This window comes from Rhincodon typus, chromosome 2, assembly GCF_021869965.1.
Source record: "Rhincodon typus isolate 14 chromosome 2, sRhiTyp1.1, whole genome shotgun sequence".
In the NCBI taxonomy this organism is placed as follows: Eukaryota; Metazoa; Chordata; class Chondrichthyes; order Orectolobiformes; family Rhincodontidae; genus Rhincodon; species Rhincodon typus.
In genome coordinates this window covers 86189251-86203648 of record NC_063333.1, presented here as the reverse complement: position 1 = coordinate 86203648, position 14398 = coordinate 86189251, and the positions used below count along the sequence as shown (strand labels likewise).

The window sequence follows — 14398 nt, the reverse complement described above, 5'->3', positions numbered from 1 at the left end:
TTTTATGAAACACTGATATAAAGAATGAATGTCTCATTAGCATGCTAATTTTTGCTACAAAACAGCATTGAATTTTCCTGATTGAAATAGATTTACCAGGTTCGACTCTGCATCTTCAGTGGGTTTTTGTTGCAGAATGTGGAAAGGAAGAAAGTGGAGTGTGCTTTAAATTCCAAATAAAATTTATAAATAAACTATATTTCCTGGATTTCACTTCTATTTCCTTCGGCAGTGCACATATCTTTTTCCATTTTGACCTTTCAGCAGCAGCAAAATTTGCATTTCAAGCTTTTTGCTTCATTTGGGGAGCTCACCGACAAGAAAAACTTGTATTTGCGTAGCACCTTTAATGTATCAAACCATGCGAATTCTTTTTATACGAACGTCATCAAACAAAGTTTGGCACCAAGCTCCATTAGGAGACCAAAGGACAAGTCGAGAGGTATATTTTTAGGAGCATCTTGAAAAAAAACGAGAGTTGGAGAAATGGAGAGAATTCCAGAGCTGGATTTTCTGAGGTTCCTAGGTCTGAAGGTGGTGAATGGAACAACCACAAATATTGTGGGGCTGAGACCCAGACTGCACTTTAGAGGCAATAGCCAATTAAGTGACTGCTGTTCGATTAAGAACGGCAACTAGCAAACAACAACTGTCAGCAAAGTCAGAGGGTCAGTAGCTCAGCAGCCCTGTTGGGTGCAGTGGAAGACAACAGCACAGTGATGGATGTGTACCCTCATAACTGGGTGTCCACTACCACTAATGATCAGTTTGTTTTGCAGTAGGAGTTGTCACCTTACTTGTCCCTGGTGAGCGTTAAATTTTCACGCAGCTAGCTTTAAACTAAGGGAGGCATTTATTTCTCACTCTTTTACCCTGAATATAAGGCACAACATCTCCACACTCACCTGAGCATGCATTCACATAGACACATATGCATGCACAAAGATTGATTAAAGGCAATATTCCCAAGGGATATCGGTGATCTGTGCAGCAGCAAAAAAAAATGCAAGGAATGCTGGTTACAGATAAAGCCAGTTCAGATTATAGTTAAGTCAGTCTCTGGTTTATACTCTCTCCGACAAGGTTGGCCTGGTTTCTTGAATGAAGCTGATGCGTAAATGATGAACTAAGATCTTGTAAAGTGAAGAATCCCCAGCAGGCTTTGAAGCTTCTTCTATAAAATATCATGTAGGTTGGTTCTCAGGTGACACTGAAGTTGGGAAGTGGTCTCTCTTCTCCCCCCCCCATCAAGGTATTGCTGTTAATTTCCCTGGCTGGAAACTGACTTTCAGCTAATATGGTGGCTTTTGGTGGATCACAGTCTGCAAACAGCTTCTGGTAGATTTAAAAGCAGACATCAGAATGGCTCACTGATCATATGACTTCCACAAGTTCAAAGTCTTTTATTCTAAGAAAAGAATGGATTGTACGTTGAGTATGAGAATCTGGGCTGTTATGCGACCTAGTGTTAGATCCAACTTGTGCCTTTGTTTCTGAACAATTTAATGCATCCTTTCCGGTTCTCTGTCAATCTGGAATGGTAAGAAAGGTAAATCATTCCAATTCACCAGAGAAGCCAGGTGTCCCTTGAGTGGGCAGCTTTTGCAGTCCATTGTGTCCAGTTTTAAAGTATAAAACGATTGATTGAAGGTCCATAACATTCTGTGACATGACACACGTGCAAGTGGGGGAGATAAAGAGGGGATAACAGAGTCGAATGTAAATAGAAAGAGTGGAAGAGGGGGACAATCAAGATGAAGTGGACAAAGGAAGAGGGGAAAAAAAGGCCACTCGTGTCAGGGAGAAGTGGTGAACATTGGACCAGGAGTGATTTTCATCTTAGTGGGAAGGGAGATAGACTCCGATATTTATAACAGAGGAGAGGATACTTAGGCCACCATAACCACATTGGTCAATAAAGATCTGACTACACATCCAATTTTCCAGCTCTTGGTCCATAGCCCTGGAGGTCATGGCTACACAAGTAAATATCTAAACATTGCTTAAATGTTGAGAGAGTTTGTGACTCAACCACACTTTTAGACGGTCAGTTTCAGGCTCCCATTATTCACTGGGTGGAAAAAATCCTAAATCAATTCTTCTCTTAGCCTGCAGATTATTGAGCCTCTAATAAGGGAAAAAGTGCCTTCACTAAAACTTGTGTTTTACAGTATGTTTTCCTGCCTTGAGTGCTACAACTCTCAAGAAACAACACAGAACACCTTCATTTTTTAAAAAAAAATGTTCTTTTCTCAAATCTGAAATTTAATTGCAACAATATCCTTTCAGTCCTTCACACAAGACACACACACACACACAAGAACATGCCTTAGATGCTGAAAGGGTCCAAAGAGTCTCTATTACACTGGTTTTGCAAAACTTGGAAAAAATTGCAGGCCTGAAGACATATTACGGGTTCACAAATGAAAATGCAGTTGAAAGTTTCTGACACGAAATTCACCAAAGTTTACTCCTTCCAACAACGGGTTCCTGTCGTTGCCTCAATCAAAATTGTGGTGAAATACTCCTATTGTGAAGATAAAGCTCAATTCCGCAAGGCTTTAACTAAAAGGATATCTACTTCTCTGGCTATTTGGATTTTAGACACAGTTCTCTCCTTTGCTGGGTAGGATCTCTTCCCTCTGCGACCTCTTTGCCTCCCACTAGACTGACATTCTGAACGCTCACAAAGTGCAAGCTAATGAAGGTCCTGAGCTGGTTTTTGTCAGGTGACCAAAATACCAGTTTTCCAACTCTTCACACAAACAGTTCATGACACACTGATGCACAATAGTATAAACCTCAGTCATTTATATCTCCTTGCATGACGATGCTTTTGTCTTCTCAACTATTTTGTTGAGTTCCAAAACAAACACAGACAATTCTGGAGAAACTCAGCAGGTCTAGCAGACACTTTTTCAGAAATGAAAGGGATCGGAAAATTGCCTTTTTTCCAATTGTCTCTACCATTTCAATAAAACAGTTTGCTCTCATGCTAACATTTCTGTCCTGAATCTGCTGTAATATTCTAATGATGAGAAACATATTTTCCTCTTAGGCATGTTACGTCCTTTAGAAGTTCATAATAAATTCCACATCTTCACAGCCTGACTGCATGATATCTGTCTACCATTTTCAATAGATTCACCCACACAACTCTCCCCTTCCCCACCCCCCCTCACCATCGTCTTGTATTGTTTGTATCTTGTTTACTTTGCTTTTGGTCGAGTGGACCCATTTTCTCCTTTTCACATCTTAATTCACATCTATTTGATATCTATTTCTTTTCCACCACTATTAAGAAACCCTTTGCCTTTTACAATGAGCCTTCACACCATCATTTCCCTTGCTCCTGCTCTGCCTCTATCAAAGGTATAAACACAAGCATTTTCCAACCCTTTCAAGTTCTGAAGAGAAGTCACACTGGATTCAAAAGATTAACTCTGTTTCCCTCTCCACAGATTCTGCCAGATCAGCTGAGTTTCTCCAGCCCTTTCTGTACTTATTTCAGATTTTCCAGCATCCACAGTATTTTGTTACTCTTTATGGAATTCCAATCTGCAGATACTGCAGAGAGTGTAATTTGTAATTTTGAGACCTGTTGCATTGTAATGTCTCTTCAGTGGAATGTTTCTAAACAGTCATTTATATTTTAAAATCCTGTCCAGATAAGTAGGGCAGATTGACAAAAAAAAACCTGAGTTTTAGGATGCCAGTAACTATTGTTAATGATCATGACTTTCCATGCAGGAATTGATATCAATCCCAGTAAAGCTGGAATTTAAGGTACCTAACTATTGTAGATAGTTTCTCACAGACCCAGATATAAGATGATCCATTTCTCAAGCCCCAGAAATATGTTTATGCATCTATTCAGCATAAAAATTGACCAGTCTTTTCAGCCATGACATGCTGTATTTGTAGCATCAGTCAGCCTCAGGTTTTTGTATCCCATAAATGCATGTTTTACTTATAACTGGTGCAAACAATTAAGCAAACTGTATGGGCTGTGTTGTGAAAATGTACAGGAGTTTAAGGCTCAACTACAAAGAACACACTGAACATGGCTAACAACAAAGTGAAATGAAAGATCCAACAAAATTAATGAAGAATTAAGCTGGTTTCAAGCTAACGGTAGTAACGTTCAAAAACTCATTAAATAACTGTTTAGTAGTCAGGGAATTTGGTGTTGTTAATAAAACTGGTGTGAGGTGGAAGAGGGAATCTATACTGAAGAATGTAGGCAAGATTTAAATGCACCAGGAGAACAGGAACAAGCCACTTGCCTGATCTTGAAACACATTTATCAGAATGAGTCCTCAATAATTCAGAAGAAGTAAAATGTGTCTATAGATAATTAGTAGGCCAAATCAAACCCTGAGCTCAGCAAAACGTTTAGAGCAATGCCTAGTTGCAACACGAGTTGAACCATTAGCTCGTTGAAAAAAAATGTCTTGTATTGTGGCAGAGACCAAGATCGCTAAGAGACTACCAAAAGACTTTGATGATAAAATTACCAAAAGACTTTGATGATAAAATTACCAATATCCAGCGAACCTTCATCAGACAGTGGAAAAAAATTTCAAGTACCCATTATACTGGACGTAATACCTGTGAGTTCTGACATACTCAAGAACCAAAAGGTGGAATAGGAGCTTTGGAAATGTTTCTTGAGAAAACTACAGGACATGAGGAGACACAATTCATAATGATATTAGCCTGCACTGGACAATGGACAAAAATTAAAGCCTCTGGTAATTTTTAAGTGTACATCCATTCTGGAAATCAAGTTCCCTGCGGGAATTCCTGTGCATGTCCATGACAGTGGTTCAATGGATATGAATGAAGTGAATTTGTGGATCGATAATGTGTAGAATTGATATTCCAGTGACCTACACAAAATGTGCAGTTTATTAAAATAGGATATGCTTGGATCTCATATAACCAAGGAGATTAAGAGGCACCTGCAGGGAAATAACACACAAATTGCAAGTATATCAGGAGTTTAAATCATTAGTTTAAATCCTTAGTTTAAACTCTTGGATGTGTCTCTCAATAAGCCACTCATATCATGAACCGACTAGGTAGATAATTGCTGTACAAAAAACCTTCACAGAAGAGTGCAAATATGCATTCTGCCCCATTTGATGTTTTATGCAGCTTTGTCATCAAACTGCATGATGGCATTAATACACAAACAATCAGATTGTTCAAAAATGCACAACATCCAATTCAATATATGCAGCTGAACATGATTTGTTGTGAGGGTGATGAGTATGAAACCAAAACTGGCTACATCTGATCTAGTGTAGGATCCTTACTGTGATGCCAGAATGAGGTGACACAAGAATGAATGTGATGAACTGTATGCCAGTTGTCAAAGTCAATAAAATTGACAGTTGTAAAACTCTTTGTGGTTAAAGGCATCTTAATAGTAATAGCTCGTTCAGTAAATTGGTTTGATTTAATATGAATTATTGTCTTTTTTTCCACATTTCAACATGGTGACTGCCCATACCCTTGCTAATGGTTCACATTTCATATTCAGCAACTAAGTTGACTTCTGTTTTAGGAAGAGTTTTACAAGTTTCACAAGGTCGACTTATACTATGCAACCTGTTTCTCAACATGGAGAACAAGTGAGCAAAAGGCAGAAAGTGAATGAGACTAAATTAGGTCAGATCATGCTTCAATAACTGAGCTAATTCCAAAGTAGTATTGATGAGATCTGGAATTAGTTAACTGGCAATCTCTTTGGGCACAATGTGGCAGAGAAGGAACCAGAAATAGAATCAAAATGGAAATAACTAGCCAGAAGTTATTAATGACACAATCTCTTGGTGTAATGCATGTTTCCTGGTGACATCAACAACATGCTGCAGCAACAATGAGTCATTCCCAATTTGTTTTCATTATATTGCTATGTAATGACCTAAAGATATCAATGACATTACAGTCTTGTTCAGATTATCACAACAATAGACCTATTCTTCATTGGAACAGAGATTAAACAGTAAATCGTGAGTCTGTATGCAGAAGTGTTTGTATTTTTGCTAATTACAGAGTATATTAGAAGACTGGTAATAATTATAAGAATTTAACTGAGAGAAGTCATTGTGAACTGTAGAAGGAAATGTGTCACAAACAATCTGAACCCTGAGTTTACTACTCAGAAATCATTCTATTATTAGTTATTGTTTCTGATCCATGAGGTTATTTCTTGCTTGTACATGCAGGGGAGGAGGCAGAAAAGTGACCTTAAAGATCATTGCATTGGAAACTTGTTTTTGTGACTGTAGTAAGCATTCATGTCTCAAGTTCTATATCTGGTTAAAAAACATGATGTCAATTGGGTTTATTACAGTAATACTGTAAAAATCTTTTTTTTCAGATTATACTACATTTTGTTACTAAAAATATTCAATCACTCTTCTAATGAAAACCTATACATCTGCTGAAAAAAGTCTAAAATGTCTGCGTCGTTAAGTATCAATATGTCAATAAATATCCCTCAGGGACACTGGACTGCTCCTCGAATCCTAAGCTTGTCTGAGCAAGTTACTGAATATTTTCAAAAACTTCATGTCTGTGCACTACAACTGGTATTCAGGACTTTAATGACCAGCAACATTTCCAAGGACAACATGCAGCACTTTGTCTTAAAAAATATTTAATTTCACAAAAAGATGAATCCTTATTTAAAAAATCCTTTCAATTATTGATCCTTAAGAAATGCTTCTAAGGTTTCTAAACCCAAATGCACTCGTGTTCTTATAGCACCACCAAGTGAGTGAAAGTTGAAACTACATACTGGTTTGAGTTCAGTCACATCCCATTGAAGATATTCTGCTACATGCATCATCTGACTGATGATCTGGTCGAGTTCCTGGAGAAGAGGAAAAGAAATAATTCATTGAAAAAGAAATCAATCTAAATTTCTATTTCTAGTATTTCTTTTGAAAATGTTTCAAGAGAAGCTTTTCTTAATATTGAAATATTAGTACATGCAGCTAAAAGTGCTCTTAGGAAATACAAAGAGAACAATCATGGAAAAGTTGACAGTTGTAACAGACTCATGACGCCACACAGATTTCATCACATTTATTACCTTTCCACCTGATTGTCTCATCTGCTATACGCACATGCTCATTATTCAAATAAAGAGTATATTATTTAAGTTCTACAGAAACAAAATACGCTGTCGGTGTCTATAGTTTACCAATAAAACTATAATATCCTGAACTTTCACACTGCTGTTCTTACTTCAACCTGCTCACCTATGGTTCTCATAACATTACCATCAAGCTTAAAACAAACATCAGGAAAAACACCCCAAATTTTACGAGGTTCAGAAAAGGAAGACTGTGTAAGTATGGTGGTGGCAGCCGAAATGATTTACCTCAATGAACTCTGTGATATACTGGACTGGAACTGGACCAGTTCTGAACCAGTGTCACTGATCCTGAAACATTAACTCAGCTTTCTGTCCACACACGCTGCCAGACCTGCTGGGTTTCTCCAGTAATTGCTGTTAATGTTTATCTCTTAAAGGAAACTTCTCAGAGACTGACAGCCACGATAACATCAGATATAACTCCAGCTGTTGTAAGCACAATGCACCTAGAAGTCTCAATGGTAAGATGGTCATGACAGGTGTCTGTTGTTTAAAACCTGTTTTCAGTCACGTGGTTCCACACACCAATCTATTTGCTCAACATCAGTGCTAATCACATCTTTCTTCTCATCCTTGTCCTCTTCCAGTGAGCTTCTCCATTCTGAATTCATATTGCTCATTTTGTCAGGAAATTATGCATGTGGTAGAGAATCCTGGTTTTCCAAATTTTGCCAGGATATTTGGTCAGCTTTCTGCTTATGTGGCTCATGACAATGTAATAGCTACTGGGAGTATCCCTGTGCTGTGCTCCCCAGTAATTCAAGTGTTGATACAGGCCTCATCTGTATTTGTGCTTTGTGGGGTCCTATTCAGGTTTGTGAGCTATGGCTCATAAATGAGGAGTTAAAGTCCAACATTTTTGTAACTTGCAACAAATAACTTCTCAGTACAAACAAGGTAGCTCTGGCCTATTTCAGAACTTCATACATGTATTCTGCAGATACTGGAAATCTGAAATTAAAAAAAAACTGTTGGAAATACACAGTAGGTCTGACATCATCAATGGAGACAAACCTGAAACATTGGGTAGAAAGTTCCCCATTCGGTAAGTTTGGCCCCAAGTTAGGAGAGGGAGGAATTGCTAAGCAAGATGTGTTGGGTCCATTTCCAATGAGCCCCTGCTTACAGGTGATCTTCCTGTAGATGCGCTTGCATCTGCAAAACCTATACATCAAGTACCTGACAGCTACTCACATATAAGCCCCAAAGGTCAAGCCCAGGATTTGTGTCAAGATGGCTTGTCATCATCTGGCCTGAAGTGCCCACCAGGCTTCCAACACAAACCCATCTCATTGGAGCAGCAGCCATCCACTGACCCTCCCAGTATGGTCAATGCAGTATTCAGATCTGGAAGTGATGCTGAACTATACTCTTAGCCTAAGGGCAGGTTTCAACCATTAACTCTCTTTCACTGTCTGCAGATACTGAAAGTCTTTCCAGCATTTTCTGATTGTATTATGTCATTGCTGACTGAGTATTCAGAGAAATACCTGTGTATTAAATAAATAACTGGGATGACAACAACAACGTGTGACTGAGTTATAACTTTGGTTCTTACTTTTTAAACAAGGGCAGGGGATCAGTTAAGTATATCACCGACAAATAGTAGTCAATAAAATTACTACTCAAAGTATTTGTAAACATTAAGTTGGGAAGACTTGTTTGAGAAGATATAGGCAAAATATGGCAGATTAAGTTGCATGGTTTCTAACAGTTCTTTAAAAGATTGGGAAGGTTTCATTGTTAACCAAATGGGTTGATTAGCAGTGGAATGGAAAAACACAACAGTAGCCAATGTGTTACAAGACCAGTTGGTTTATCTTAGTGGTGTTGTTAGACAACTGGAAGAACTCCCTCCTCTCTTAAATTCACCTGACAGACAGACGAAGTTTGTTTTTATTTAATATCTCATCCAAAGAAGCAATTCTTTTGTGCTTCTGTTTTATGTTCATGAAGATTTCAATTCTCTGCAGTCAGTTTAGAAAATCATCAGAACTATTCAACACAAATACTGGATAATAAGTTGCCAACATTTTTTTTTAAATCATTTATTTTTCTGTCACTCCACTATGTCATTGGTTACAACCTATATTGAACTGTTTACCTCAGTTACCAAGATAACCAATTGTATACCTTCTTAAAACAGAAACATAAATTGCTGGAGAACCTTCAGCAGGTTTGGCAGCATCTGCGAAGAGAAAACAGAGTTAACATTTCAGGTCCAGTGACTCTTCTTGCTCTCCCTAGATGCTGACAGACCTGCTGAGTTTTTCCAGCAATTTCTGTTTATGTTTCAGATTTCCAGCATTTGTGGTTCTTACATACTTTATCTAAATTAATTCTTTTTAAATAAACAAAATTATTCATTAAATATATAAAACAAGACTTATACAACAAAGACACAAATATGATTAGACACAGCTCGAAATATGAAAGTATAAATATTAAGCCAACTCAGCAACCTAACATACACACAGATACACACAGACACGCACGCACACACTCACTCAGCGATTAAAGAAAAAAAAAGTGATTTCTCTGCAAAAGTCAATTTGAAAATTTGAAAAGGAAATTGCTTTGCTTATATATTTGTTAATTCTTTGATAGAAGAGGATAAGATAACAAATGTTCCAGATGGTTTTTGATCACGCAGGCAGATCACAAGGCACATGTGGTTGCCACTGGGACCTTTTCAGAAGCAGTTCGATCTGGAAATGTCATAGGTAGGCTTCCCAAGACAATGACTGCACCAGTTTTTTTTTTCCCCAGTTCTCACACAGACTCTCAAAAAGGGGGGAAAAGGATCTCATAGCTGACTACACCCAAACTGACTTTTCCAAAATAAATTCACAAAACTCCTGACAGCCATAAGCCTTGCCATTTGACTTCTCTGTTAACAAGCCAAAGCAGTCCCTTATTCTATCAGGCTCTAACTGTTTATTTTGTCGCTTTAGTGCATTTTTTTTTGTAAAACTGTTAAAGTTCCTTTCCAGTAATTTTCTTTGGAAAAAAAACAAGTCTCAGCATGTCTAGTCTTTTTAACTGAACCAATTTTCACAATCTGTTAAGCATGATTCCTCAAAAATATTAATAATGAAAGCACTAATAATATAACAACATAGAAAACCTTGTAATGATGGAAGTGGAAACTATTTGTGAGGCTGGCTTTGCATGTACTTACGGTAAATTTTTAAAGTGAACTGCTAAGCTAAAAATGTTGAAAAATATCAATCTTTCACACATTTTTACATCTCTATTCACTATTAAAGTATTTTAGTTTAGAAGACCTAACACTATTGGGTCCACCTACTACTTCAAAAACTTACATATCAAAATGTTGAAAACCATTTGCTAGCCGTCAGTACTCATAACAGAATAGACTGCATGTTACTAGGGAAAAGATGCTAGATGATAACCACTGAACCAATCTTAGTTGCATAGCAATATGGTAAAATATACATTTAAAAATGAGACTACAGCAAATGTCATGCAAAATGCCTGACTTTGTATGGCCAACTGCTGTTACTAGCTGATACGGACTTTTTCATTACTCGCAGAAATGTAGCTTTTTGAATTACTGGTAGCTGTTATTGACTTATTGCCAGTATTATAATTTGAAGTCTTTTGCTAGTGTTAAGTAAGAAAAACAAAAGGGATTTTTTTCACTTTAATCTCAAATTTATACAACTTTAGTTTTTTTCTTAGACGCAAATAATAGAAATAATTGAAAATAGTTAACATTATACACATAAAGTTGGTGAGATGAGAATAAATTTTTCTATTTCAGCATATAAAATGCTTGCTCTTCTGTTTCAAACATTAGCAATGTATTCTTACTATACCAATGCACTTTTACAACCACAATGAATGAATTACTCATGAGTGTTTGCTAGTAACTGGGTTGAATTTAATGTTTCTTCTAAGCTGTAAGCATAGAGGGCTGTGAAAATTCTTGAATGTGCTACACATTGTAACAAACAGGCTGCTCGCAATAGTGAGCTCAAGGAGTGTAGCAGTGCTTAACATCAAACATCAGTGGTAACAGCATATTTGGCTGGAGAGAACAAGGCAAAATACAGCTGTGAATAGAGGTGCAGCAACAAAGTGAGAAAGGGAATCTCCAATTGGAGGAGCAGTGAAGACGGGCAGGACAGGGATGATGTGATTGCAGGAGCAATGAGCGTGGCAGTAAGGGAATCTGTGGTTGCAGGGCGTAGGCATATTAGAGAGGGGCAGAGAAGTGGTACAGGGAGACTGCTGAGGAACAGTTGAAGGGAAGAGTGTGTGCATGGCATGGCTGGGAGAGGTAAAATATGATATGGGAAATGTGACAGAAATAGTGAAAGGAGAATTGGATTGATGCATCTAACAGTACTACAATGTGACCTGTTACAGTAGAAGCAAATTGGGACCACTGGAGTTATAAGTGGTACTTCAGGTGAGACAGTAAACGTGGAAAGAGAACAATGCATCCTCTGACTTGCCTGTGTGCTTCTTCATATTGAGATAAAGAGGTTGCTGACAAGTTTGTGAAAGCTCAGTGGCTATCAGAATTTAAACTCCCCCGGGAAAAATCAGCACCTAGATCAAAACATATTTGGAAAGAGCTGTTGGGTACACAGATATCATTTTAAAAATCTATGTCATTATATTGCAATAGTATGTGAAAATAGTGGGGACTATTCATTTTGCTTGGAGGATTTTGACAGTGTAAGTTTGTAGGAGCTTATTTAACTATCTTTGAAGTCAAGCATGATCTCTGTCCTTTGCTTTTTGTGGACAGGGTATAATCCCAATAGGAACTCTGGCATAAGTCCCTGTTTATTGTAGCGTTAAGAACTTCATTACATCAGTCTGGCTTGAGATAGTCTTAATCTATTGTGTCACTCTGACCATTTAATTACAAATGAAACGCAAAACCAAAAATAACAGCAAATCTTCTCTGATTCACTGCACTACAGGGTTTATAAAGGCAATGTATAAACAATAGTGAAACATATGTATCATTTTAGCAAAGAAAAACTTAATTTGACAAATATATTTGTCACATAAAAATCTAAACATGTAAGCAGGAATCAATCGTCTATCTACCATAAAATACAAACAATATAACTGTATTGATTGATAGGTCTCTCATCATCTTACCGAGCTATCTAGCGATCCATTTCCATCAGTGTCATAAAGACGGAACATAACTAAAAGGAAAAATAAAAGAAGTTTATTAAAAATAAAATATGTTGATGGAGCTTTCAGTTTCCATCACAAGTATAGTCACTATATAAATATTTTCACTATTATTGCTGAACATTCTCTCATACTAAGTCAGAAGTCACACAACACCAGGTGGTAGTCCAAAGGGTTTATTTGAAATCACAAGCTTTCGGAGTGTCATCCCTTTGTCAGGTGAAGTGAGTGAGAAGCACACAGGATACAGAATTTACGGGCAGAGGGATCAAAAGATCATACAAATGAGGTGAGTGCAGTGTTACTCCAACCTGGTGTCGTGTAACTTCTGACTTTGTCCACCCCAGTCCAACACTGAAACTTCTACATCATTCTCTCGTAATATTATAACTCCGTAATTATCTGATCATTCTCACTTGCAAGTATTGCTATTGTATCACAATGTTGTATAGGTTACAGCTTATACTTCACAGATTTATGAATAACATATAAATATGTAATATTTAAAGAACTGTTAAACTGAAGCTTACTCCATATATTTTCATCTGCTTGGATAATTAGTAACTACTTTTAAATAGAAAGGTAAGATGAAATAGAATTTCCTGTTTATTAATATTCCTTAAATAATTGCATTACCTTTACAATAAATTACTTGCATTGTCTAAGAAATGTGCATTATATTTTGCTGAAGATGAAGCTAGAACAGAAGTTCAGCAATTTTGTTTAACAAGTAAGTAACTTGGAACGTTTCAAAACACAGTGCAAGGCTGGTCAGGATCGTGACAAAACTAATGCATTTGAATTTGTGCATCGAGTGCATTTGATTCGTAGGTACTTTCAGAAATACATCATATCAAGACAGAATCTCTGACTTGCCCACAGAATCTAATGAAGCAATACATAAAGGGCCAACTATTTTCCTAAACTAGCTATTAATCATTGTTGCATGATTTCTAATCAAGTCCAAAAAAAAACCTGACAGATGCATAAATTCAAATGCATTAGTTTTGTCACGATCCTGACCACCACTTTTTATAGCCTTGCACTGTGTTTTGAAATGTTCCAAGTTACTTACTTGTTGAACAAAATTGCCAAACTTCCAATCTAGCTTCTTCATCAGCAACATATAATGCACACTTGTTAGACGACGCAAGTAATTTATTGTAAAGGTAATGCAATTATTTAAAGAACACTGTCAGTTGGTTGCACAAATCTTAAAAGAAAACAGTGCAGCTTTCCGAGCTGCCAATAATGGCACCGTTTTTTATTGAAAACTGACACACAACATTTCTTTTATTGCCAAGCAACATAAACATCTATCGATTGTGGTTGTCAGGCTGACCCATTAGTTTCAGAACACAATGTGTGACAATAATGACAAGTAATTTTAAGAGCAGTTGAGCAAAGATTTCTCAATATTGAAACAACAGTGCAGGAACCTGAACTACATGCGCATACACAAACATTCAGAGAGTGCTTGGAAAGGTCAGAAAGTATCAAATCATGTGGATGTTTAGAGCCCTGGAGCATCATTGCAGCAATGTCAGTGAGCTGCTCCCCACTGGGCATAAAGAGCATGGTGTGAGCGCGATGAAAGGAAAAGAGAAACATATGAACAGCCCCAATCCGAAGCCTGAAGTCCAGCCATAACACTGGGTGTTAAAGAGATGTGTAGAGCAGCGTGTGGGGTAGATGAACAAGCATTAAACAATACGGCTCATGGAATAGTATTTCAATAATACATCAGTGAGCTTACAGACTCACATCTCTGAATACCATGTATTGTAGTATTTAATCTTAATATATAATAGACAGAATTGTAAAGAAGCCCAAGCCTGAAAACTGATCTTGAACTTGCTTTCTTCTTGTCCAATGGGCCTTGAACCCCAACTCACAGATGTGGGTATAAAACCACACAACAAGAGTTTTCATGCACAAATACACATATAAATAACACAGGGACATTGAAACATAGAGCCAGGACAAGGCCATTCAGCCTGTCGAGCCTGCTGCACCTTGCAATTAGATCATGTCTGATCT

General features: G+C 37.3%; 1 protein-coding gene across 1 annotated transcript in view; it reads right to left on the bottom strand.

The window, feature by feature from the left end:
- dgkb (diacylglycerol kinase, beta) overlaps positions 1 to 14398 on the bottom strand; it is a 677591-nt gene that overhangs the window by 524881 nt on the left and 138312 nt on the right. Inside the window, exons 10-11 of the mRNA XM_048611787.1 lie at positions 12320 to 12369; positions 6812 to 6886 (exon numbers count right to left, since the gene is read on the bottom strand). Coding sequence (XP_048467744.1) covers positions 6812 to 6886; positions 12320 to 12369 — 125 coding nt within the window. The remainder of the gene's footprint in view (positions 1 to 6811; positions 6887 to 12319; positions 12370 to 14398) is intronic.